This window comes from Vespa crabro, chromosome 3 (genome assembly GCF_910589235.1).
Source record: "Vespa crabro chromosome 3, iyVesCrab1.2, whole genome shotgun sequence".
Lineage (NCBI taxonomy): Eukaryota > Metazoa > Arthropoda > Insecta > Hymenoptera > Vespidae > Vespa > Vespa crabro.
The window spans coordinates 1,361,598-1,389,097 of NC_060957.1; the positions used below are offsets into that span (position 1 = coordinate 1,361,598).

At 35.0% G+C, this 27,500-nt stretch overlaps 1 protein-coding gene across 7 annotated transcripts in view; it reads left to right on the forward strand.

The window, feature by feature from the left end:
- Positions 1-27,500, forward strand: part of LOC124423103 (teneurin-m) — a 628,739-nt gene that overhangs the window by 564,520 nt on the left and 36,719 nt on the right. The window contains exon 1 of one of the 7 annotated variants that reach the window (XM_046960490.1): positions 16,050-17,699. The exons of the other annotated variants lie outside the window; for them this stretch is intronic. Within the exon in view, the coding sequence (XP_046816446.1) occupies positions 17,594-17,699 (106 nt within the window). The 5' untranslated portion in view covers positions 16,050-17,593. Of the gene's footprint in view, positions 1-16,049; positions 17,700-27,500 lie in introns of those variants that run through there. 7 annotated transcript variants of the gene reach the window in all.

Here is a 27,500-nt window from a genome sequence, read left to right on the forward strand (position 1 = left end):
TATAAATTAAAAGCTTCCCTTTTTTTTTTTTATTATTAATATTATTATTATTTTTTAATATTAAACAAACTAAAAATTATAACAACGAATAGAAATGTCTTTTCAAGTATTCTTCAAATTAATGAATTAAAATAAAAAATATATTATAATATATAATAATATAAAAATATATATTCTTACGTTAATCGTACTAATCCTTTGTAACGTTGAAATTTTAGTTTCGTTCAAACGTAATCTCTTTAGTATATAAAAAAAAAAGAAAAAAAAGGAAAAAAAAATCTATAAAAAAGAAATAATACAGTCAACAAATTCTTTCTCTCTCTCTCTCTCTCTCTCTCTCTCTCTCTTTCATCATCTTCTTTTCTCTCCTCGAATATATATATATATTCTTCAGGATACTACAGTTAGCAGGAGTCTCACCCTCGCCACTCAAGGTCGAACACTCAAGTCGATTTCGTTAACTCGAAGAAAGAAAGATAAGCCTCGATCTCGTAACAGGATGATAAAGAGGATGGAGAGAAAGAAAAAGAAAGAGAGAGAGAGAGAGAGAGAGAAAGAGTCCGATGAATCAAACAATGAACACTTGAGTTGACGCATTTTACACGATTGTCCTTAGAAAACGGAACGAAATTACGAGTTCTTTTACGATCTACGAGCATCCTTGAAGCGTTAATGGAGTAAGAAATTTGGTGTAGTTCATGGAGAAGATTCGATTCGAAAAAAAAGAAAAAAAAAAAAAAAAAAATCGACTCTTACACTCTCCTTTATTTCCCTTCAACTTACATACGTAATTTATCTATGAGTAAGTACGTACGTACTATGGATAAATTTTCCTTTGATTTCGAAAAACTCGAAAAGTTTTTCTTTCCATAATGAGATTAGCAATTTTTTTCTTTCTTTTCTTTTTTCTTCTTCTTCTTCTTCTTTTTTTTTTTTTTTCTTCAAAATATTCTTCGATCTAACACGAGGAAAAAGATATACTCTCTGATAATACGTAAAAATCGTGTCGAGTTCAAGAGAAGAGCACACTTATTCAAGATAACGTCATCTCTCTCTCTCTCTCTCTCTCTCTCTCTCTCTCTTATCTAATTTACACTACTTTTTTCTCATTACTATTTTTATTCTTATAGCTTTACGACGTTCATTTAAATTGTTCGATTTAAAGAAAAAGATATGTTTCAAAGAACGCATGTAACAATAAAAAAATTACATTGATTATTAGAAAGATCGAAATTAATTAATATTCCTTAAAATTTGCAATTACATTTAATCTCTATATCAATAAAATATGCCTATGTGTATATTTATTTTATTTATTTTTTTCTTTTTCTAATCTATGTATATATATATATATATATATCTAACACCCAATGGAGATAAGACGAGCAAACGATGACATTATTGATTTTCTACCGAAATTTTACCATCATTTTCTTTTCTCATCACAGGGGTGTGTCTCAGCAACCCCTCGATATTATCGCGTCCTTCCCATTTTTTTTCTTTTTTTTCTTTTTTTTTCTTTCTTTTTTTCTTTGACCGAACGACCTTCGTCGTTAAGTATCTCTAAACGTGATTTTAACCGGGTATACATAACTCGAGATAAATACTTACTAACGTTACCATAAGAAGAGATAAGAAAGAAAAAGAGGGAGAGAGAGAGAGAGAGAGAGAGAGAGAGAGAGAGAGAGAGAGAGAGAGAAAGAGAATGGCAATAATCTCCAAATAAAATTCTATATCCTCATGATTCTATACATTAATTTCATCTTTTTATTTTTCATATTATACATGATTAATGTGTTTATTATTCCCCCGCCTCGGCCTCCCCCACCCCATCCCACCTCCCCCGGTATAAATTTATTCATTTGCGTTCATTTTCGTTTTCCTTCGTAACCAAGCCAAAGGCAAAATTCGATTCTTACCACCCTCGCAATACGACGCACCCTTCGAGTATTCTCGTCGATCGAAAAAAGAAAAAGTAAAAGGGGAAGAGGGTGAGAGAGAGAGAGAAAGAGAGAGTGAAAGGTGAGGAGGAGAAGGAGGATGAAGGTATACTATATAACCCGGAGGAAAGGAAGCATTGGAAAAAGACGGAACGTTCGTAAAAGCCTCTTAAAGCCGTCGTTGGCAAGCAAAACCGAGCGTATTTATCGTCGATATCGAGAAGAAAGAGAGAGAAAGAGAGAGAAAGAGAGAGAGAGAGAGAGAGAGAGAAAGGGAGAGAGAGGAGGCCTCCGAAAAGGAACGGATGGTCGCCTGCAGGGAAAGAAAGGAAGGATACGATCGCCGATATCGTCCTTCTCCTTCTCGTCTCTTCCTCATCTTCCTTGAACTTCCTTCGTCTTTGCTTAAAACGATCCGGTTCCCTGGTAAAACGACTGGCAACGTCTTTTGGCAGTTTCTTCTTTACACGGGGCGAATTCTCAGACGAAGATCGATGATACTTTAATGCGAATTCTGACCTTCGTACGTTTCACATCTTCTCTCTCTCTCTCTCTCTCTCTCTCTCTCTTTCTTTCTTACTTTCTTTTCGATATACCGAAGGATAATCGTCCATTGAAACGTTTCGACTCCGTTTCCAAACTCGTCGCTTAGATATTTAAGTGTCTACCTTTCGATGTCTATTTAAATAGTTCGATCGCTATCGTCCATTCAAAAGTCTATTTTTCTTTCCTTCTGTATCATCAAATGTCTACCTTCATTCCTGTCCGTTGTATTTTTAAAAAGAATCCAATGAAGGAGAGAGATTGCGCTTCTTTTCCCGATATTTCGAAAGATAATGAAAATGAAATAAAAGATTCTTTCAGAATAGTTCAATGTTCTTCTTCTTCTTCTTTTCTGTTTACTTCTTCCTTCTTTTTCTTTTTTTTTTGTTTGTTTGTTTGTTTTTTTTTCTTCTTTTCCATGGTTTTTTTTTTCTGGTCCATCCTGAGTACGTCGAATTGGAGGGGGGGGGGGGGAAAAAAAAGAAGATCAATGAACGATCGATTGAAATAATATTTCTGTGCATCAGACAAGTTTCAGAATTTTTTTGGATGACTGTATCGTTCCCTTTTTTTTTTTTTTTTTTTTTTATATATATATATATATAAAATCTAATTAAACAGCGATTCCAAAATTGACAAAAAATAATAATTCCATTGTAGACTCTGTGGGTTTTTTTTTTTTCTTCTTTTTACAAAAATCAACATCATTCATCTCGACTAAATAATACTATTTCTGGATACATCCTAATCCCATTGAACAATTGCATCGTAGATAACAAAGTTTTATTAATCTTGTAATTTTGGAAAATTTTATAAAATTTAATTTCGACGGATAAACTTTTTTTACGACAAATCTGATTCTCGTTATACGGATCTGTTTAAGTTCGAAATTTTCGTATTGATTTCTCGTGAAAAAAGTATTTTCACTTACTTCAAATAACATCCGGGAAGAAATGTTGAACACTCAAAAACGATTTCACTTACCGATCATCATGGGTTTATACGTTCCCAAGGAAGGTCACAAAAGATCTATATACGACCCTCCGGAATAGAAAGGGAAAGCAACAAGCGTCGACCTAAACTACCCCTTTCCACATGGGAGAACGAACGACATTAGCCAATAAGAGAAAGGTAAGACGAGAAGCACGCGCGTCGAACAACCTCCTCCCCTCTTTTTTTCCTAACATCTGAAACCGGCTCGCGCGCTGACAAATGCCACGTAATAGGGCTGATTGTTCGTCGTAGGGCCAATTTGAGTGGCAGCCCAGTAATTTTGAAGAACGGTAAAGGCCCAGACCGGAAAAGGCGATGCACAGTTCTCTCTTTGTCTCTCTCTCTCTCTCTCTCTCTCTCTCTTTTTTTCTTTCTCAACCCTTTCTTTCCCTTCGCCATAATGACGAACCCTGCACATCTTTGTCTCTCTTTCTTTCAAAGAGTTGCATATGTACATAAAGAAGAGAAAGACAGACACACAGAGAGAGAGAGAGAGAGAGAGAGATCGAACGACAGAGGAGAAAGCTCGTGCTTGCTTTTTTCCTGTCCTCCATTCACAAGAACCCCCCGATACCATAGCACCCCGTGCACCGTATGTTGTCCTACGAGATTCGGTAGGGTTGTATTCGCCATGTAGTTTCGATTTTTTCTTTTTCTTTTTTTTTCTTTTTTTTTTTTTTTTTCATCGAGGAGAAACCCCAAACAATGTTTACCTAATATAGGTACGATGTAACAAAGCTAAAAATCAGTCCCACGCGTTTTGCCACTCCCGACGATAATTTGAGTTCTCTTTTTCGCGAGCCGACTTTCTCTCTCTCTCTCTCTCTCTCTCTCTCCTTCTATCTCTCTCCCTCTCTCTCTCTCCCTCTCTCTCTCTCTCTCTCTCTCTCTCTCTTCATACACTTCTCCACTTTACCAGGTCATGTAGTATTAGATAATCACTGGGTGAACAGCAGGGACGACTTGAAAGGCCCCGACATCCATCATTCCAGAGAGTGTTTCTGTGTGTATGTACATGAAAGAGAGAGAGAGAGAGAGAGAGAGAGAGGGAAAGAGAGAGAGAGAGAGATGCTTGTTGCAGTAGTACTCCCTCTACGGTACCCTGACTCGACCTGTGACTTCCCTTTCCAATCTATTCTCTTTCTCTCTCTCTCTCCCTCTCTCTCCCTCCAATGCATACACGCTTTGGATGCCCCTGTGTACACGGTAGGGTAAACACAATGTCAACGAGCACATTAATGTTGTACTCCACTCCCACCTTCCAATCTCGTTGCTCCATGTTCTTTCATGCTAGCCGATCGAAACGTCAGCGTTCAACTATAGAAAACTCTTGTAGCACTATTTGATTTTGTCAAATCGGTTGGGAGCTCCGGTTGGTCATCGTGCATCTACCCAATCGTTTATCGATCAATAAAACGTTCACGTTCGTCGTTACGTTTCTTCTACATTTCCTATGACGTATTTAAAAGCAAAGAAAAATAATTGAAGAAATGAAGAAAGAAAAGTAAAGATCAATGTTTTTCAATTTCTTATCTATCCATGATTTTTCTAATTTATATTATAAATGAGCCGTTTATTTTGAAAGTGGCCTAACTCCATTTATCTTCAAATCGAGATATTTAAGGGTTTGCGTTTCAATGAATTTAAAAATATACGTATAGGATACTAATGAGTCATACTACTTAAGTGTATCTAAGGGTGTTAAATTTATAGTTCCTATTTAAATAATGGCAATTATTAAGTGAATAATATGCGTTTTCTTATCAAGAATGGAGTTAGGCCACTTTCAAAATTAACAATCAGATTCATTATAAAATTTGAAGATGCTCAAGTCCATTCAATATAATTTAAGATACTTCAAATTGAAAAAAAAAACAATACTCAATTTATTTTACATATCTTTAAAACACTTCGAAAACATAATTTATGCGATACAAAATATTTTTTAACTACATAACGTACAAAATTACAAACATAAATTTATTACAAAACAATTTACTACTTATCTAGATTTTGTGTATGTGAAAGGGATTTGAAAAAATCATGATGTTCCAGTGGTATATATAGTAATAGGTCAATTATGTCCTTGAATTTTGCTGTTGTAATTTGTCTGATATTTTTATACAGTGGTGTCAATGCAATATTTTCGAACTTTCTTGGTTTACTCCGACGTGGTAATAAATTCAGAACTTTAAAATTTTCATTTTCATTCATTGATTTGAGTATAAATGGAGTTAGGCCACTTTCAAAATAAACGATTAAATTATTGAACTAACTCTGAAAACTTATGTGTCAAGAATTATCGTTTTTTCTGCCATCGGAATATAAGCAACCTGAAATGCTTTACTAATAAATAAGATAAAGTTGTACATGTAATTATAGCAACCAGAAAAAATTGACAAATGGAGTTAGACCACTTTCAAAATAAACGGCTCAAATATTTTATATATTTGAGAATGTTATAATAATGATAAACGTGATCTTGAATAATAAATAAATGTTATTAATGTTCTCTTTATTCTTTATAGATAAATGTTATATATAAATATATTGTAATTTAATTGAATATGCAAAATAATATGTTATCCACGTTCTAGGATTTATTCCTTAAAAGGGAGAAAGGGGACCTGTGGGTTATGGTGAGAATCTTCCATCGTTGGCAAATGGAAACAGTAGATGCGCGAACGTTAATAGAAACGAAACTTCGACTCAGTACATCCAACTCAGTGCTCTCTAATCAACGATCTCATAGCAGCATAAATATTATGTAACAGGGAAACTCGACGTCTACCTTGAGTTCCACTTTTCCTTGAGCAAAGGAACGTGCTTGTGTAAGAGAGAGAGAGAGAGAGAGAGAGAGAGAGAGAGAGAGAGAGATGCCTAGCTCGATCAACGGAATAGCAAGATTCACGAGAGAGGTTAATATATTAGTTGCTCCAGTTTATATAATTCGCTTTATGGATAATTTTCAAAAGATCATTACACGGATTCAAATAGAGAAATATTCTTCTCTCTTTCTTCTCATGATTTTCTTATTTTCAATTTCGATTATCGAATCTCTTATAATAAATATTTTTCCTATCAAAAGGTCAACGCACAATCCGTCAATTCTCTTTTTAACGTAAAAAAAAATAAATTAATATAAAGTTCACGATGATATAACGGGACCTTGAGGCATACAATTTTTTCTTTATATTTCGGAAGAACTAACGGAAAAAAAAAGGAACAAATTTCTTTTCTAGAAACGTATGGTAATGATTTTATGCGCGTGTTCGCAAGATGGGCCACGTGAGATAATGGACATTGAAAGAATTATTCTTCTTTCGTTCTCTACTTCATCTTAATACTTTACGGCGTCTCACGTGTCTCACGTGCCAAATTTTTCAAAAAAGAAAAGAAAAAAAAGAAACAACGTAAAACCTATCCCATCGCGTTTACACTTCGTACGTGTTCATACATCAAATTGACTTTGGATCATTAAAAATTATGTTTTCCATTGAGTCTTCGAAACACATCTGGTCACCGTATTTCGTGGAAAAAAAAAGAAGTCTTTCTCTCTCTCTCTCTCTCTCTCTCTCTCTCTCTCTCTCTCTCTCTCTCTCTTCAAGTTTCCTTTCATCCTTCTCGCTGGTTGATTATTCAAAAAAAAAAAAAAAAAAGAAAAAAAAAATATAATAAAAGAGAGAACTTGTCACAATGGACAAGCTGTTTTTTATTTAATCAAATTATCATTTCGCGAGGGATAAATAATTATCGTTTTTCAATATTCATTGAGATTCCGTTGATAGTTTCATGAGGATTTCAAGAGTCGTAAAATGTTAATTTATCCTTCCTCATCCAATTGAGAAGAAAGGGCAAGAGGAGTAGGAAAAGGAAGTAAAAGGAAGGACAAGGAAGGGCGTAGGGCATTGGAATAGGTAGGGGATACACGCGTACGCATATAAATACGTTGGAAACGTGGGCGAGCAAGCATTAGCATAATTCAGTCTCGACCGCAGTCCAGATTTCTTCCTTCCGCAAGAGAAGAGGGAATGAGTGAATGAACGAGAAAGAGAGAGAGAGAGAGAGAGAGAGAGAGAGAGAGAGAGACTCTCGAATGTCAGATGGCAAGCAGTAAAATAAGAGGATCCTGAGTAGAAGAGGACAACGGCGGCAGCTTCTTCTCAAGGACTCCCGTAGGGCCGAAAACGTGGACGAGTTTCTTGAGATTAGCATCGGCGACCATAAACGCCAGAAAATAAGCGTTGGTCTCTCCCCCTCTCACTCTTCCTTTGATCCAGTGTATTGTCGAGCAACGAAAATTTATTCCAATCCTTTGTTCTGTAGCACCCGTTAGTTATCATTAGTACGGCATACGCCCGAAGCACTTGTCAGGTAGATCCAGATACCTGTTGTTCTCTCTCTCTCTCTCTTTCTTTTTCTTTTTACCTCATCGTTTATTACCACTCCCACTATCGTAAAAAAAAAAAAAAAAGAAAAACAACCCCCTATCTTAAGGACGAAACGATCGACGAAATTCGCCGATAGTCAGGTTACTATCGTAAATTATTCCACTAGACATTCTATCTTTACAATGAAAGAGAAAGAAATAGATGGATAAAGAATGGGATCAATCGATTAATCGAATAAACCTGATCGTCAGATTAGAAGTTAAATGTCTTATAGTAGACTCGTTGGAACGATTTAGAGACTTTAATTAGATAGTGAATTGCTCGGCTCATTGGAGATATTATTATTATTCGAATTTATCATATTGCGACGTTAAAGAGTGAAATTAGAAGCGTGAGAAAGATAATCTCTCTCTCTCTCTCTCTCTCTCTTCCTCTTTATTGTTGAATATAAAATAAAAAAAAAAAAAAAAAGAAAAAGAATCTTCTAAATAAATGATCGCAGTTAACGAAAACGTCAACATATCAAAAAATAACAAATTTTGATGTTTCATTATCAAATATTAGGTTGGAAACTATGAAATGGGCGTTGAATGAAAATAAATAACTAAACAAAAACGCCCGTTTCATAATTTCCAATCTAATACTTTATATCTTTTGTTCAGATAGAATTTCGGTGTTAGAACGTTTGATAGACGTCGATAGATTCATTTTATTTGACTTAAATTCAATGATATATATGATATCTAACGAAAGATATTTGAAGGATATAAATGTATAACTAAATATATGAACACAGTAAAAAGATCACCGGTACGAGATGTCATTGAGATATTTCTCGTAATAGATATCGTTGAAAATAATTCGTTTGACGATCGATTAATTCATTGACGTAAGAATCTTTATATGATACTTGACAAAATATTTTATAATTAGAATTGCTAGAAATTCTGATTTTGTTCAATCGTTCGATCGTTTTTTCTTTCTTTCTTTTTTTTTTCTTTTTCCTTTTTTTATTTTTTTTTTTTATTTGTTACTATTCCAAAATACAATTGAACCTGACGAAAATTCTATTGGATAAAAATGAACAGATATTAATATTTATTACGTTCAATCGACATTATTATTATTACTTTATATTTTTAATGAAGTACCCTATGTTGATTTAATATTTTACACGATTCTTTCCACGAGGAAAAAAATATTTTCATGTATTATGATGGTGGGGTGGGGTGGGGGGAGGAGGAAAAAAATTTCATCTCTACTATGATCTTCTTTCTCTTTTAAATAAAAAAAGAAAGAGAAAGAAAGAGAGAATGAAAGAGACAGACAGACAGACAGACAGACAGAGAGAGAGAGAGAGAGAGAGAGAGAGAGAAAGATTAATATCAGTTTTTTGTAATTTTGAGTAACATCCAAAGCTATCGGTGCTTTTCTTGAACGTTCGAGAGCTTTTTTTCGGAGTAACTCTTAGAAAACGGATGTTATCCGAATACCTTCTTTTTTCTCGCTCTTTTTTTTTTTCTTCTTTTCCATGGAACACCCTCGTAGATATAAGGAAGAAAGAAACTTGCTCGCAAGATTTGACCGGAAGGACTGGACCCTTCTGAGTTCAACGAAGGGCCGACAAGGAGATTTCATAGTACTATAGAATTAAAGAAGAATAGATATAAAGGAACATAGTAAATACGATAAAATCTTTATTTTGTTTCTATGAAGAAGAAATAGAAATAGAGAAAGAAAAAGAAGTAGAAAAAGAGAAGGTAGAACTGCATCAAAAAAAGGATTATTTTCTTTCAAGTTCAAGGATTAAAACGTTTCTTCGAGTACGTTTCTTTAAAAATAAATTACATACTTTCTTAGTTCGGCATTGTTATAAAATATTTTCAAATATATATATATATATATATTTATATATATCCATTTCATCACGATATATGCAACAGTATAAATATACGTTATATACTAGTTCATAGTGGCCATTTTCGTAGAAAATTCGAACGAAATTCTATCATCCGGGTGATTCTTAAACGATTACCCCTTCCTCTTACAAGTACCTCAGCAACCACCCCCTTCGAACCCACAATTTTCAATCATCGTCTATCCGATCGGTCGAACCTTTTTTCAAAAGTCCCTCTCCTCGCAATTTTTCCCTCTTTTCTATAAATATATCGGGCGGGGGTGGGAGGGTAAAAAAGAAAAAAAAAAAAAAAGAATCGTAGGACGATACAACCAGTGAAAGGGACGAACGGGGACGATGAGGGAAAAAAAACGAGAGGGACAAAAAAGGGTACTGCCACTTCGAGGAAGGATAGGAAAGGAGTATACATGAGTGTCTACGTACTTATATATATATATATATATATATATATATATATATATATATATATATACATATATATTATATATATATGTATGTATGTATGTATATACGTATGTATGTACGATGCCCGAAAAGAAAATTCGTGCATAAAGACGATGTCGAGCGCGTGCGATCACCCAACTCTTTCACAATACCAAAATGAAAGAGAAATAGGTTGAAATAGGACGATAGATAGATAGATAAATAGGCACTGATAGAAAAAGATGGAAAGAGTACGCAAAGTATTTCTCACGTAAGGTTCTCGTACGAAGGGTTGGAAGGAACGCCATTCGGGAATCCCAAATTCGATTTTCGCTCCGATATACTCGCTGAATGGATATACTTCGGCCCTTACGAAGAAAAAGAAAGAGAGAGAGAGAGAGAGAGAGAGAGAGAAAGAGAGACGAAGGTTCTGCGTTAGGAACGAGTTTTTCATCCGAGATTGGAAAACGTCTGGGATTACGTAAAAAAAAGGCTAAGTCGGATTGCGTATCGGCCAGATGGCAAACGGTCCTCCGCGCCCCCGTAAAGCCAAACTCCTCTGTATCCCCTCCCCCTCCCCTCCCCACCTATCCTCGCTTCTATCTCTTTTTTCTGTACACACACACACACATATATATATATATATATATTTTTTTTTTCTTTTCCTTTTGCTCTCTTTCTACATACACGTATACTACAAGAGAACATTTTAGTCCAGTATGCGTGGAAAAGGGATAAACGACACGCGTTCCTATTGGTATTAGTAACTGTTGTTCACGTATGAGAGATATGGAAGAAGATAAAGCCACACTAACACATATAAAGCTAATGTAACACGGCTTGAATTTCGAAAAGGGTGGAGTCGCCCTTTCATCTTCCACGGTCAATGGTTCCTTCTATTTTCTTCTATTCCTCTTTTAACTATATACCCAACCTACCTATCTACCTACCTACCTACCTACCTACCTTACCTTCCTTCCTTCCTTCCTTCCTTCCTTCCTTTCACATTATTCTACTTTCTTACGTTAGATACGTTAGGACTTTAATAAAAAAAGAAAAAAAAAAAAAAAAGAAAGAAAAAAGAGTAACAAAAACTTTACACTCACCCGTTAGTTAGTTCCTTCATTCTATCCTTTTTTTTCCTTCTTCTTCTTCTTCTTCTTCTTCTTCTCTTCTTTCTTTTTCTTTTTTTCCTTTTATTCATCAAAGGAAATAGTTGTTACCTATATAATTTAGTTCTTTCATTCGGACTTCCGAAGGATGGTTATACATCCTTTATGGTTTCTTTCGTAAGTATCGATCGTACAAGTCATCGATATCCGATTTCTTACGCATCATCTTTCTATCTTCGAACTCGTAAGGCACTTAAAAAGGGAGAAGGAAGAAAGATTTTCATACATTCGGAACAGGTTCATCGTGACGAAGCGAGATAGGATTTTGAAAACCGCGGCATACGGTGGGTAATCCATTTTCAAGTTCGCTTTCAGACGCAAACCATATGTCCGATCTTCGTCTATCGGAATACATTATTTGTTCTTTTTGTATCCTTTAATTTTTTAAAAAATATTAAAAGTACGTTAATCAAAGATTTATGATATGATAAGCATAGATAACGTTTGGTAAACAAACGGAACACGGCCAATTATTTTCTCAATGTTCTCTTGAAAACATGATTCAACCTAGATATTTTCCCAAGACAATCTCTTTCTCTCTCTCTCTCTCTCTCTCTCTCTCTCTCTCTCTTTCTCTTTCCTCCCATATTTCTCATCTACATCTTTTGGAACATCGCGTTTTAAAGGCGCTTCGTCGTCTCTAATTACACCGAAACCAGGAGAGATGAGGAAGGTAGATAAGAAATTAACGTGTTTCCATTCGTAATGGAACGTTGTTTATAATAAGTAACGCCGTGCATTTATTTCGTTAACTCGGCACAAATTCCAAACGTAAGTTTGAGGATAATCTCACCCCGAGTCATATTATAATGGATAATATCGTAACGAAGATATCTTTTGGATTCATCTTACTTATATACATATATGTGTGTGTGTATATATATATATATATATAACAAAAAAATAGATAACAACGTCAGCCTGTTAAATACAACTTTATCTCGAATATCTCTAAATCTGATAATAATCTCATAATGCAATTTTTTTCTTTTGTCCTTTTTTTCTTTTTCTTCCCTTTTTTTTTTTTTTTTTTTTTTTTTTTTTTTTTAATCGTTATATAATTACGACATTATTATAAAATCGTCAGATATGATACCTCCTTAGATAAATATCGAAGAAATATCGTAAAATTTGTAAAGAATGATATGAATTCGTTTCGGACATTTTTTTCTTCCATTGTTTTTCTTTTTTTTTTTTTTTTTCTTATTTCTCTCGTAATTTATTCCATCCGACGTACGTAACAGTATCCAATCGTTGAAATCTTAATAATAATAATAATAATAATAATAATAATAATAATATATATATATATATGTATATATCTAATACAATAAGGGATATGATGAAATAAATAGTTTTGAGATCTTGTACGATCGTATTCTTTCGTGACTTTTACGTATGCAACGAACGTATAGCCCAAAGGTGGAAACTGACGAAGACGAAGACAACGAGAAGTTGCTTGGAGGATCGGTGCAATAAACGAAGAGAACTCGCATCTTTCTCGTATGCAGATGTTACGAGGCCCTCGAGGGATCCTCCTTCTCTACGGTCCACCTTCACTTTCTTATAAGCGTCCTGTCGGTCCAAAAGAGAAATAGAGAGAAAGAGAGACAGAAACAGAGTCAGAGAAAGAGAGACAGACAGAGAGAGGGAGAGAGAATCATCGACATTCGTTCGGACCTCCCGCACGCTCGTCTTCTCGCAGTTTTATTGGTTTAACTTCACTATTTTACAAGCGATAGTGGATTAAGAGGATTAAAGGGAATCGTCCGTAGGGTAGCTCTCTCTCTCTCTCTCTCTCTCGCTCTATAGAGACATAAAGTTAGTGAGATACGAGGATTACCCTTCTTCTAACGAGGGACCGCTTGGCGACTTGAAGTACTCCATAGTGAGCTTCGATAAAAAGTCGATTTACACCGATGCGAGCCCGCATACTCCTGGCTCCAGATCTTGTCTCTCTCTCTCTCTCTCTCTCTCTTTTTTTCTCTCTCACTCTTTCCTTCTCGTTCACTATTCCTTTACCTTCTCCGCCTCCGCTCTTCTTCTTCTTTAAAGACGATCACCTATACGCTAGTTTTCACTGCCTGGGAACTTAGAAACTTCTATATATTCCTCTCTCTCTCTCTATCTATCTATCTATCTATCTATCTATCTATCTATCTATCTATCTATCTTTCTTTCTCTTTCTCTTTCTCTTTGTCTTTGTCTTTGTCGTTCTCTCTACGATACCTACAAAATCTCTTGTCTCGTATTGAAAGTATCAGGTTTACGCGTCTTTTCGAAAGTACCCCTGGATACGAAGCTTCTCTTTCTCTTCTTCTTCCTTTTTCTTTTTCTTCTTTTTTGTTCCCTTTTTTTTTCTTTTTCCACTTCTTCTTCTTCTTCTTCTTCTTCTTCTTCTTCTTGTGCATGGATTAAGGCATATGGCGTTTACTAGCTCGTCGAAAGGAGACCCCCGTGGAAACTATCTCGAAGGAATTCTTCATTGATAGATCGAATCACATCCGATCGGATCGATCGAACGTTGTAGAATCTTTCTTTTTTTTTTTTTTTTTTTTTTTTTTATCAAATTTACAAATTTAACGTAGAATTATCAAAGTTCATTACGATTTGTAACGATGGATTATATTTTAAAACGGTGAACATTTTTGACAGGTTTCATTTAATTAATTGCAATAAATTTTTATTCGTTTATTTATAATCAACGTAGTTGATTTAGAATCAAACAACACGGTCTCTGTGATAATCCTATTAGATTTCCCTTATGAATCGTTTTAACGTGGATATTACTTTGATACATTCATAGGGTCAAGTGACCCGAGTCTTTTTATCATCTTGACCCAGTTTTAAATGTACCCGAGAGAAACAGATTGAACATGTACTACGTATATCTTCTAATCACCGTGTCACGTCAAAATATAAGAGATTCGAATATTTATTAGAATACCATCGTTTATTACTCGCACACCATAATATACATACATATATATATATATGTATATATACATACATAATACCTATGACGGGATAATTATGCGTCCATCGCACACATTATCTTGGACTTCGTCGTTAGTCAGTGACTTACTTTATCATTAATTCGTGATGTATCATGTCCCGTCAAGTTGAGTACTTGCTATGAGCTATAAGAAAAGTTTTATGTTAAAAGCTCGACGTTCCAGACAATTTCAAACTTATTTATAAACGCATAACATAGATGTATTATATTATAAAGGAGAAAAAGATTTCTCCATTTTATTGAAGAACGATTAAATATTAATGATCATCACATTCTTTCACTTTATTCACAATTTCTTTTCTTTTTCCTTTCTTTTTTTTTTTTTTTTGTTTTTTTATTTTCTTTCTTTAACAACTAAAGAAATATTTAATCGTACAAATTTTCTCTACCAAACTCGATCTTCGACAAACTATACCCGTCGCATATTTTGAAATCCTTAAAAACTATATAAATTTCTTTTAACTCGTAAAAAAGAAAAACAAAAAATGATTATTATGAAATTTACACATTCTCCTGTCTTCTTTTGTATTTATAATTGTTACATTGTAAATAACGTTGTTAGGCGTTTTGTAAAAAAAAAAAAAGAAAAGAACCAAAGTTAATAAGAAACAAAACCCTTCAAAAATGTTTTGCGCCAAGCACAATATACGAAGTGAGAACCATCATACATTTCAAAAATATTAGTTAATGATAATTATTATAAGAAAACAAATGAACGATATTAAAAAAAAAAATGTTAATATTGTTAGTAAGAATTTCCATTAAATCGAGAAATTTATTTTCGTTTTATTTATTTATTTATTATATTTGTTTCTTTTTTTTTCTTAATTTCATTGTTACTTAAAGAGAATATTTTTCAATTTTTATTTATTATCATAATCATTACTATCATTAATCTGTTCTATCACAAATAAAACATAGTGTCCATATTTATGTAAATATATTCGATAAAACTATTTTATTTTAAATTAATATATTTTAAATGAAAATTATTATATTTTAATTTTAATAATAATAAATTAAAATAAATTAAATTGTTTCTACGCGCAGGTTTTTCTTTTTTTTTTTTTTTTTTTTTTTTATTTTTGAAATTAAGACAAGGTATTTAAATATATTTTCTATAAAAAAAGAAAAGGAAAGGAAAAGAGAAAATAATATTTTCCAAAGATACTATCGCAATTTTAAACGATTAAAAAACAAAATATCATAAATCCTGAATAAATCTGTTGATAAGATTTGACACGAGTTTAAGATTATTCGGGTAAAAGATAATACGAGAGATATAGAAAAGTATTTATAAAATAGTATACGAGAGAGACGAAGATAACGTTTCTCGGGATGGAATCTGCTGCAGCATCCACAAAGTAAATGGATGTTGTGTGATCGAACCATGGACCGGCTGTTGTTTCCCCCCTCCCCCACTCTCGAATCTCAGAATTATGTCCCCCCGGCCCCCACCATCGCCATCATCTTACACAAAGTTACTCGTCGTAGGTATCCCCCACTTTGTGATATCGTTCTCCCTTTACCCCCTCCACTGAGCTATCCTCCCAATCCCCTCGCCCACCCCCCACCGCCACACCGTCACTTCTACTTCCCGTTCAGTGGCGGGAGTCGTCGTTCGTCGTTGTATTCTCAGTCTGTCACCGACCGCGTAAGCGTTCGGTTCGTAAATTTTGTCTCGTTCGTTGGTGTCGTGTGTCAAGTTAAAAAAAAAAGTTTATTTTTAAAATTAATCATCGACATTCGCGCAACGACTCCTTCAATTCTATGATATATCGAATGAGGGAAAAGAAAAAAAACGGGATATAGTAATTAATGAAAGAAAATTTTCATAGTGATTCAATGGTGTGACGTTTAAGAAACACGTGCCTAATTATCGTCGATTCAAAAGTTCCTATGTATGTGTGTATGTGTGTGCGTGTGTATGTGTGTAAATATATATTAATATATCTTTTTTGTTAAAATTAATAGAGAAAAAAAATCAATGGATTGTTTTAACAATTATACGTGACGAAAGTTAAAACGAGAAAGGATAAAAGACAAAAAGGAAGAAAATAAAGGGAAACGTGTTTATCTCGTGGATTATCTGTGATTTATAAATCGTGAAAGAATCATTGATCGAAAAGAAACGGGCCATATCGTTGGAACGAATCCGACGTCCCTTCGTTGATCGCAATTTCGTTGTTATTTTCTTTTTTTTTTCTCTCTTTCACTCTTTCCCCTTTCTCCGGCAACGAGCACACGAGAAATGTCCCACGCCGTCCGCTCCGCTTTCGTTTAGTCACGGGCCATCGTGCGGAAATCACAGCCGTCGAGGGTGGTGTAATCGTTTATCGATTCTACGCTCCAGAAGAGAGAGAGAGAGAGAGAGAGAGAGAGAGAGAGAGAGAAAGCAAGAGACGACGACAACAACGACGACAACGACGACGACGAGGACGAGGACGAGGAGAAGGACAAGTTCGACGGGAAAAGTGTTATATTTCTTTTTTTTTTCTCTCTCCTCTCCTTCGTTCAAGAACGTCGATCGTCTTTAAAGATCGAGAAAAACAATCTGTGAAAGAACGCGAAGACGCTCGATGTTTTCGTATTTTCCTATCTCCTCGATTTATTTCTTATTTTTCTCAGGCGCATATATGCACATACGTATGCATGTATGTCATTCCAAAAAAGAAGAAAATATTTCATCGTATCATTGACGAAATTATGATTTAATTTTAGTACGTACGTGTCGTCCTTCTTCTTTACATGATACGACGGTGTGTTGTGGTGATGGTGATGGTGATGGTGATGGTGATGGTGATGGTGATGGTGGTGGTATCGCTGAAAGTAGCACCTTTGTAACTCGCGTTGTACCATCCATCGACGTCGCGTGGTCTTCCCTTTGAAGTAGTTTCCAAACCGGAAGGATCGACTTTGTCTCTCTTCCCTTCGGTCGAATTGTCTTTATTGGGAAGAAAAAAGAAAAGAAATAAAGAAGAAGAAGAAGAAGAAGAAATATAAACGAATAAATAAATAAAAGGAAATATAAAAATTAAAGTGGAAGGAAGGGGAAAAAAAAGAAGGAGGATAAATTTAAAAGGAAAGAGAAAGAAAATATAAATTCGTCTACGGTTAGTGGTGATAACTCTTTCGCGATAGTAATTTTCTTTCCCATTTTTCATCCGTATGAAAGTGAACGGTGAAAGATCAGCTCGATGTGCGATCCCACGGCTTTATTGGATCTAGTGCCGAGCGAAGGATTACTCAAGAGGCCCTCCATGGATTACAACGAGTATACGTACTGCTATGGTGGTGGTCGAGGTGGGTGGTATTTCTCTTCCTCTCTCATTCTGACCAACTTATACGAGCGCGCTATACTACTTTACCTTTTCTCCCTTGGCAACTCGCGTTCTTTTCCTTCTTTTTTTTCTTTTCTTTTTTTTTTTTCTTCTTTCATCTTCCTTCTCTCTCTTTTCTTTTTCTTTTCTTTCTTTCTTTCTTTCTTTCTTTTTTTTTTCTTGCATCAACTAACATCAACAAAACTCTCCCATTTCTGCTTATCCAATCCTCGATATTTTTCAATCTATAATTCGTTTTTATTATATAAAACAATGAAAGAGTGGGTGGGTGGGTGGAAAATGGAAGAGAAAATTTCACGAGAGAATTGTTAAAAATTCGAACCTTCACTGTTTTCCTTTTCCTTTAAAAATGAGAAACAACGTGAACGAAATAGGAAAGAAGAAAAGAAAAAAAAAGGAGGAAAAACAAAAAGAAAGAAAAGAAATAAGAAGTAACAAGAAAGAAGAAAGAAGAAGTAGAAGTAGAAGTAGAAGAAGAAGAAGAAGAAGAAAAAGGGGATTACATCCCTCTCGGTCGATGTCACGCGAGAAGCGTACATTATCGCGCCAGGCGTATTTGTCAGGGATGACATTTCGAAATCACACCGGGTGAAACTTTTTACGCACAGGAAGGGCGCGTCTCGTCGGGATGCCACGGTGAAATGGAAATGGTGAACGATTTTCGGGGGTTGAGTAACGTTGGGATGAGTGGGGAGTGGGTGGAGGGTTCATAGGGGTGGATAGGGAGATAGGAAAGGGAGGGAAAAAAATCTTTCTCACTTTACGAACGAAATAGAGAGACGTATATCTAAAAAAAAAAAAAAAAAAAAAAAAAAAAAAAAATGACATTCGTATCGTTAACCATGTATTCACGTTCTACGGTTATGTATTATTATTAAATATTTTTATTACTATTTCTTATATTTTTCTTCTTCTTCTGTTATTGTTTTATTTTTCATTCTCTGCAAGGAAACAATGTAAATGTAGCGAAGAACGATGACGAATAAGAGAGGGTTAGAGATTAAAAATACTAACATAAAGTAGTATTAATAAGGATATAACGATAAACATAAATTTGTCGTACAATGCATATGAATTAAGATAACTATCTTGCTCTTCCACTCTCGATATATATATATATATATATATATATATTTTTTTTTTCTTTTTTATTTTGCGCTTGTTCGAGTTCGACAAGTGTATATATACGTATATATACTTATTACATAGATACGCGTACAAATAAACAAACGAGATCGACCAGTGCTATAAATCGGCAAACTTGCGTGGAATCTAACGACTATTACTAGTCAGTAGAATTTCTCAAGAGAAAAGCCACGTTTTCAACGCGAATCAATCGCGAATGGCAAACACTTTCACCGTTGAACGAACCTAAAGGAAAAACAAGAAGAAAAAGGAGGAGAAATAGAAGAAAGAGAAAAGAGACACAAGGCCATGCGGTTATCTTGCGTTTACTTTATTCTTCTTTTTCATCTTCTTCTTCTTCTTCTTCTTCTTCTTCTTCTTCTTCTTCGTCGAGAGTATCCGTTCGCGATCGAAGAGAATTCTTCTGCGTTGAAGATTGGATACTAGCGACGTTGAGAGGGAGGCGAGATTTAACGTTCTTCCTATAGAAAGAACCAAGAAAGAAAAAGGATAGAAAAAGAGAAAGGAGATAGTGCGATAGCAGTCTCCCCGATCTCTACGTCACGATAAAGGATTTATTTTAGGGAAGGGAATCGATCGTTCGGAAAGGAACACTTTCGCCTCCTTCTAAGAAGGAGGATGAGAAAGACGAGAGGAAGCAATAGTAATACTATAGAAGTAATAGTAGTAGTAATAGTAGTGGTAGTAGTAGTAATACTGATACTAGTAGAAAAGAGGAGGAACGAAGCATGTGCCACGATGAGTGCTCGTGTTCGAAGAGAAAAGAAGGGAAAAGAGGAAGAAGTGAAGAGGCACTCGCTTACATTACCACGTCGTACGTGTATTTATCACTCTGACATTTCCAAATGTCGCGCGGTTTATCAGGTAAACTCCCTGCGGTAACCTTAAGGCTCGTTCGCACGCACTTACACGCGAAACCGCAACGATCGAGCCGGATTTTACGTTTCGTAAACTTCTCTCTGGCAATGTTTTCTTGTTTGATATCTCTACTCTCCCTCCCTCTCTGTCTCTCTACCCCTCTTTTGTTGTTTCTAAATTTGCATAATAGAAAAGCGTTGAATGGTTATATCACATTTTCTTGATCTTCTATATATATATATATAAGTAAATATAAAATTGATAATATCCATTGATAAAATTCATTATCATATATGATCTCTTTTTAAAAATTTATATTATAATATCGAATTATTTTTTATTATCTTTAACATCTTAAATCTAAATTTAATTGTGAAGTTACTCGTCTATATAGGAACTTAAACGTTCTAGAATTTCCTTCCCTTCTTTAGGTAAAGATCGTTGAAAAGGAATTGCTGTGGTTCAGGTTTAGTTTCTATCCAGAATCAAAGCAGAAGTCGAGGAAGTGTTTCCTTTCTGTACATCCCCTTTCGTCTCAACTTCGCCTACTATCGTCCCTTCTCTCGCAACGTAGCTCATTAAACTTATTCACTTTAACTACATTCAAGTTTCGAGATAGGTGCCCCTCGATGCACCAGTCAGTTCTACGTGCCTGAATTGCATCGTAACGATCCTTCGAAACGACCGGGAGATACCAAACTCCCCACCACCCCCTCTCTCTCTCTCTCTCTCTCTCTCTCTCTCTCTCTTCTTGCACACCCCTTCCGGTTTCCGGCGCGCCGCAAATTTTCGCACTCCTTCCATCGCCATCTTTTCCGCGAGAATTGCAAATAGGATAGACGTCCAATCGATCGTTCCTAATCCTGAAGATCAACTTTACCTCTTTTACTTGGTCTATCGTAATTTAAATTATTTGCACCTTATTAGTCATTTTTAAATTTCAAGTACTTGTCGTGTTTTTCTTTCTTTTTTTTTTTTTTTGTACAGTCACACCAATACTTCATAATTTTGAATATATTACGTGTATCTATATCGACTTTCTTTTTTTTTTTTTTTTTTGTTATTTATAACAACGAAGTGTTCCTTTTTTTTTTTTTTTTGTATTAAAAGCTTCCAATAAATTGACACAACTTTGAAACGACATCGACGACAATAAAATTATTCTACATCGATGCTGAATAATTTGGGACTGACGTAGGATGGAATAAAGAGAAAATAGAAAAAAAAAGAAAAAAAAGAACAGAAAAAATGTAAAAAGGCAAAAGAGGAAAAGAAGATAGAAAGATAAGATTAATTAAGAAATTACTAGACATCCTTTGATACTGTTATTCTACCGACGAGAGAAGAGTATCTAAAGAAGATCTAAAGGATCGAAAGGAAGGAAAAGTGAGATGCTGTGTTGGGTTCGAGTCGAACACGGTGTAACACCGGGCAACGTTCGAGCTACTCGTAATAACCCCCCACAGCGGTACCTATTACCGCCTCCGAAGCTAAAATACCAATATAACGAGGGCAGCCTTCTTGAATTACGCGGCAGGCTGCTCTATCGAGATTAACGTCTCGTAATAACAAGCGGACGAAGGATAAGGTACGAGGGAACGCTTCGAGGGAAGAAACGATCGGAGCGACCACCGTCTAGTCGCTTTCTGCTATGGCCGTTGCTTGAGAAAGAGAAAGACAGAAATAGATAGAAAGAGAAAGCAAGAGAGAGAGAGAGAGAGAGAGAGGGACGGAAGGAAGGAAGGAAGACAGAGACAGACAGGCAGAGAAAGAGAGAGAGAGAGAGAGAACAACGTAGCTTCGATTCTCATTAGAGGCACGTGCGTGGTTATCGGTTGCTCGTCTACGTCGACCCATAGACCAGCTCTCTCTGGAATCTAATTGCTGGCGAACTTGGCTTAGGATCGAAGGCTTCTCTCTCTATCTCCTTCTCTCTCTCTCTCTCTCTCTCTCTCTCTCTCTCTCTCTCTTTCTCCTCCCCACAAACATCCCTTTAACCCATCTCTCTTTCTTCCTCCAACCTATCTTATCTTTCTTCTTACATATCTCTCTTTCTCTCTTTCTTTCTCTTTTTCTCTTTCTTTCTTTCTCTTTCTCTTTCTTTTTCTTTTTCTTTCTTTCTTTCTTTTTAGTGGACCGTAACATTTACAAGAAAACTGTAACGAAGTAATTACTGTCAGATCGATTGACAATGAATCGAGTGTAAATATATTTTTTTTCTTCTTTTTTTTTTTTTCAAAAATGCACAATAGCAAATAAATTGATCGATTATAATTGTGTTAATAAGCTATCGATATATAGAATTGTTGAAAATATAAAAATTTTCTTTTTGATTAATGTGAATGGATATAAAAATCGTCGAACACTTTTATCTTTCTTTTCCTTTGATTTTATTGTTGTTGTTGTTGTTGTTGTTGTTATTGTTTTCCGTATTTTTTTTTTCTTTCTTCCTTTCCTTTTAAAAAAAAAGTTCCCCCTCTCAAATTTTCATTTCGATGTTAACACGTTCCGTGCCATGTGTACCACCGACGGTACACGTTAAATTTGATCTTCGAAGCCGCGTGTACCACCGGTGGTACACGCAGTAATTTTTTTCTTTAATCAAAATATCAAATGGCCTGAACGACAAGTCAGGCAAAAATGGCTTGGCACGGAACGTCTTAATCCTCTATGGACCGAATTTTTGTTTTAAATTAATTGTAATTTTTGTTTATGCTCCATCTCATGGAAAAAAAGCTATAATTATTTGGTAAAATCTCGATAAATTAAAATGTAACCTGAAAGTTACACGGGCCCATTGAGGATTAACAACGAATTATTCAAAAACACAATATTATCAATATATCCATAAATATATTAGATAAATGTATGGTCCCTAATCAATTTCGACGGGATGTTCTCATTAATTCTTGAAAAGTTATCGACCGATCGTTGCATTCGTGTCTATAGTTACTATCGAATCGTCCTTTTCATTAACGAAAGAAGAAGAACAAGAAGAAGAAGAAGAAGAAGGAGAAGGAGAAGAAGGTAGGGGGGAGGAGATGAAGGAAAGAGAATTGAAAGAGGAACACCATGGAAACGTGCAGCGCGAGAAATCCGGGTTCGAAAGTTCGGATCTCTCTCTCTCTTTATCTATCTCTTCCTTTCTCTCTTTATCTATCTCTTCCTTTCTCTCTCTCTCTCTCTCTCTCTCTCTCTCTCTCTCTCTCTCTCTCTCGATCCTCTGCGTTCTGTAAATCACTCGGCTCTTTTCTTTACGTAGGTGAACTCTAACGACTTCGCCTTCTCGCGCGGAGGGTCTTTAATTAATAGTTCGAACTCGCTTCTCTTGGATCTTATTTCGCCGGATTCGTAGCAATAAGTGTATGTGCGTGTGTGTATACATGTGTGTGTGTGTGTGTGTGTGTGTAAGAGTAAGAAAGAAAAAAGGAAAGAGTAAAGGAAGGAGATAGGTTGCCACGTTGATCTTGGAAGAAGAGGAAGTGGTCCTATAGTAAAGAAAAGAAAAGAAAAGAGAAGGAACGATCACTATCGTTCATTAATTGCACCGATTAACGAACGTCCTAGTCGATGTAAAAAATTGTTAGCTTGGATCGTTCGACGACTCGTTAACGCCTCTTTTTCTTCTTCTTCTTCTTCTTCCCCTTCCTTTCCTCTTCCTCCATTTTCTTTTTCTTCTTTCTTCCTCCATTTTCTTTTTCTTCTTTCTTCCTATTTTTATCCTTCCATCCTTTTTTCGTTTTCTCTCTCTTCCACTTCTTCTTTCCTTTTTCATTCTCCTTCGTTCTCCTCCATCTCACGCACTCTGAACTAATTAATTCCACGCGAAGGTTTCTGTTCTGTCGTCGATAAGCTCGGCTAACCGATGTTCCGATCGTAGATTTCCAATTACCAATGTCGAGCCGTGTGATTATCGTACCCGGGTGTCCCAACGCGTTTGCTAGTTGCTGGGACGTGTAAATGGGGTGGAGTGTGAGGGGGGAGGGAATGGGAGTGGGTAGAGAAGTGGGAGTGAAATAGGAAAAGGATAAAGGTCGGGGTGAGAGGGACGGTGGGAAGGAGGACGAGTGCTGTGTCGTTGGTGTAAAAAAAAAAAAAAAAAGAAAAAGAAAAAAGAAAGAAAAGGAAAACAGGACAACCAGTAAAGAGAATTAATTACACGACGTGACTGCTATTCGTTATCGGTACGAAAATTCATGATATAGAAAGAGAACGACGACGACGACGACGATGATTATCTTTCGAAGTTATTTAATAAAACAATTACGAAACTATTCACATTCAATTCCTTTATTAATCGAGGATAAGGAACAATAGAAAATTCTCGTCTCATTCTTGCATAATATCTTGCACGAAGGTGTTGTGTTATTTCATATCGAGTTCTCACTTTTGTTACTTTCTTTTTCTACTAACGTGTCTCGTAGGCGATTTCTAAGATCGTTAATTACGTTAACTGTCAAGGAAACCGAGCGTGATCGCATGCGATGTCTAGTTAACGCCTACGTATTTAAATCCGTCGATACTAATTAATTCTATACGATTCTTATTCACTAGCAGGTACCTACGTAATCTATGTATATATATATATATATATATATATATATATATATATATATATATATATATAGATTTTGCTCGATTTAAAATAATATATATACATATATATATAGCGTAATTAGATTTCTAGATCAACGTCGACGTTGACATTAAACGATGAGAGAAAAGATTTCTATAGTGGTTTGTCTAATGAATTAGAAAATATTTATCATCGATATTTCCGGCTGTTCTCCGAGAAACCGGATGCTACAATCGAAATTAACGTGGGTAGAAGAAAGACGAGTTAATTAATATTACGAATAATTTTTTAATGACAAAGCAAAAAATATTGTAGTGATATCTAAGAAGGAAAACAGTATGATTAAGTCAAATATAAAACGATATTAGATCTATGAATGAAATTATGCGATAGAATCGATTAACGACATGTTAATAATGACCATAGAAATGATATCGATAAAAGTATAGGATTACATCAATCATATTATTGATAAATATTATATACTTAACTATTAGAATAATTAAATGTAAATACAAGATATTACTTTTTAAAATATAAAATTATAATAATATTGCGTCAGGATGATTATTATAATTTCAAATTTTAACAAGATTATTAACGTTAATTATAATCATCTTTATTACTTAATACGATCTTAAAGTTATTTAAGAATATAATAAAGATCAATTGATCTTTTCTCGATCGTATATCTCAATTATATGTACTACTTATGATTTCACAGAGAGAGAGAGAGAGAGAGAGAGAGAGAGAGAGAGAGAGAGAAAAAGTAAAGGAGTGAGAGAGTGAGTGACAGAGCTTTATATCAACGAATTAAAATTCTTTCGAATTGGGCAACACGCACGTACCACCCTCTCATTCGATTGCCCGTTTCACACGTCGAACCCATGGCGTGTTCCTGCACCTTGCCAAAAACAGGACACCTCGGGGCATCGATTATTATACCACAGCCTCGATATATCCGGCGGTACCTTTCACGCTCGCATATCGTCCTCCTACTACTCCTTCCTTCTACTCCCCCGTTCATTGGCACCACTACCTCTTCATTTTTCTTTTTTTCTTTTTTTTCCCTTTTTGTTTTTCCTTCTTTTCTTTTTTTCTTTTTTGTTCTTTTTTTTTTCTTCTTTCATTTCTCCTTTCTCGTGTATATAAGTACTTACGTTCCTTCTGCCGACCATCTGTTCTCCCACCTTCTTCGAAGGAAGGAGGAGATTACAAAACGAGGACCATATTGGCGGTACGCTAAGGTAACATTTTACGAGGCTTGCTTTCTCCTTCAAATGGGGGAAAAAGAAAAAAAAAAAGAAAAGAAAAAAAAAAAAAGAAAAAAATTACTTGCTCATCAAAATAACTCGTTCGTATAAGTTTAAGTTACGTTTACATACGAACGAATCGTAATATTACACTCTTTACTTATTCCTCGATATTTATTTCTTCCTTTCGTACTATAAGTATCTCTTTTGTTATCATCATTTATGCCTTTTTCTTCCTCGTTTGTTTTCCTTTTCTTCTTTTTCTTTTTATTTCCTTTATTTTTTCTTTTTCTTTTTGTTGTTGTTCCTTTTCTTTTCTCTCTCTTTTTCTTTTTTGTTTTTTGTTTCTTTTTTTCATTTTTTTTTTTTTTTCCCCTCAACCTCGCCATGCGTGTTGTCCCTTTTGTTGATCGCCCTGAATGTTTCTTTTCCGTTTTGTTAATACTACTTTCGTAATAGCCGCCTTACGTGGTTCCTCGATTCACGTCATACACATGGGAGACTTTCCCCAAGCACATAACGTAGACATATTATTTGAAGATAAAGAAACGAAAAGAGAGAGACAGAGAGAGAGAGAGAGAGAGAGAGAGAGAGAGAAAAGAAGAAGAAGACAAAACTGGTATTAAAATCTCCCTTTTGCACCGTTCGCGTAAATCATTTCTTTCTTTCTTTCTTTCTTTCTTTCTTTTTTTTTTTCAAACGTATGCGTCTCGATTTTTGAAAAGTCTTTATTTTTTCTTTTTTTTTCAAACGTATGCGGCTCGATTTTTTAGAAGTCTTTATTTTTTCTTTTTTTTTCAAACGTATGCGGCTCGATTTTTTAGAAGTCTTTATTTTTTTTTTTTTGTCAAACGTATGCGTCTCGATTTTTTAGAAGTCTTTATTTTTTTTTTTTCTGTCAAACGTATGCGTCTCGATTTTTGAGAAATCTTTTTTTTTGTTTTTTCTTTTGCTTTTTTTTTTTTTTTTTTTTTTTTTGATAATTTTCATAGATTTGTTTAACAGTAGATAAGAGGTAATTTGAAGAATTTTTACTGACACTATATTAAAGTTTCTATTAAATTGGAAATAGAGAAAAATTGAAACCAAGTCGATGAGAAATTTTCAATTTATCTATATATATGTATATATATATATATATATATATATATATATATATATATATATATATATATCTTTCTCTTTTTCTTTCTCTCTCCTTTTCTCTCTTTCTCTCCTGGTGTCTCTATTTTTCCAGGAAGTACCTCGAAAAATTTTAATGTGAAACGAATTAAGCCCTTTCTCTCTCTCTCTCTCTCTCTCTTTTCTTTTTTTTCCTCCTTTGCCACGTCGTCCTTTCGCCGTATTAAAAAGAGGGAGATAAAAAAAAAAAAAGAAAAAGAGAAGAAAATAGTTGGATAAAGAGACGGAGAAAATTTCCACTTTCCACTTTGTCCGTAGAGGAAAAACGAGGTAAGTGGAAATGAGAGGAAGAGTAAAAGAAAGAGAAGGAGGAGGAGGAGGAGGAGGAGGAGGAGGAGGAGGAAAAGGAGGACGAAGAGGAAGAGAAAGAGAAGCAGAAGCGAGAATGAGAAAGGACCGGTGGTGGTGGTGGTGGTGATGGTGGTGGTGTTGGTGATGGTACATAACGCGCGCGGTTTAAGGTGTCCAAGCGTTTCCGCAGCGATTCTAGACATGAGGAGGAGTACTGGGAGAAAGAAAGGGATAATATCCTTCGTATGAATATCTACAAGCCACGTGAAAGCAGCCACACGTGTTCGACCTTTCGTTTAGGAGAAGGTATACGCACACAATTTTTTTTTTAGTACTCTGTACTATGAGCATATATATATATATATATATATATATGTATGTATATGTGTGTATATGTATGTATATGTATGTATACATGCGAAAGTGTAACTGTAAAAAGAAAGAAGAAAAAAAATAT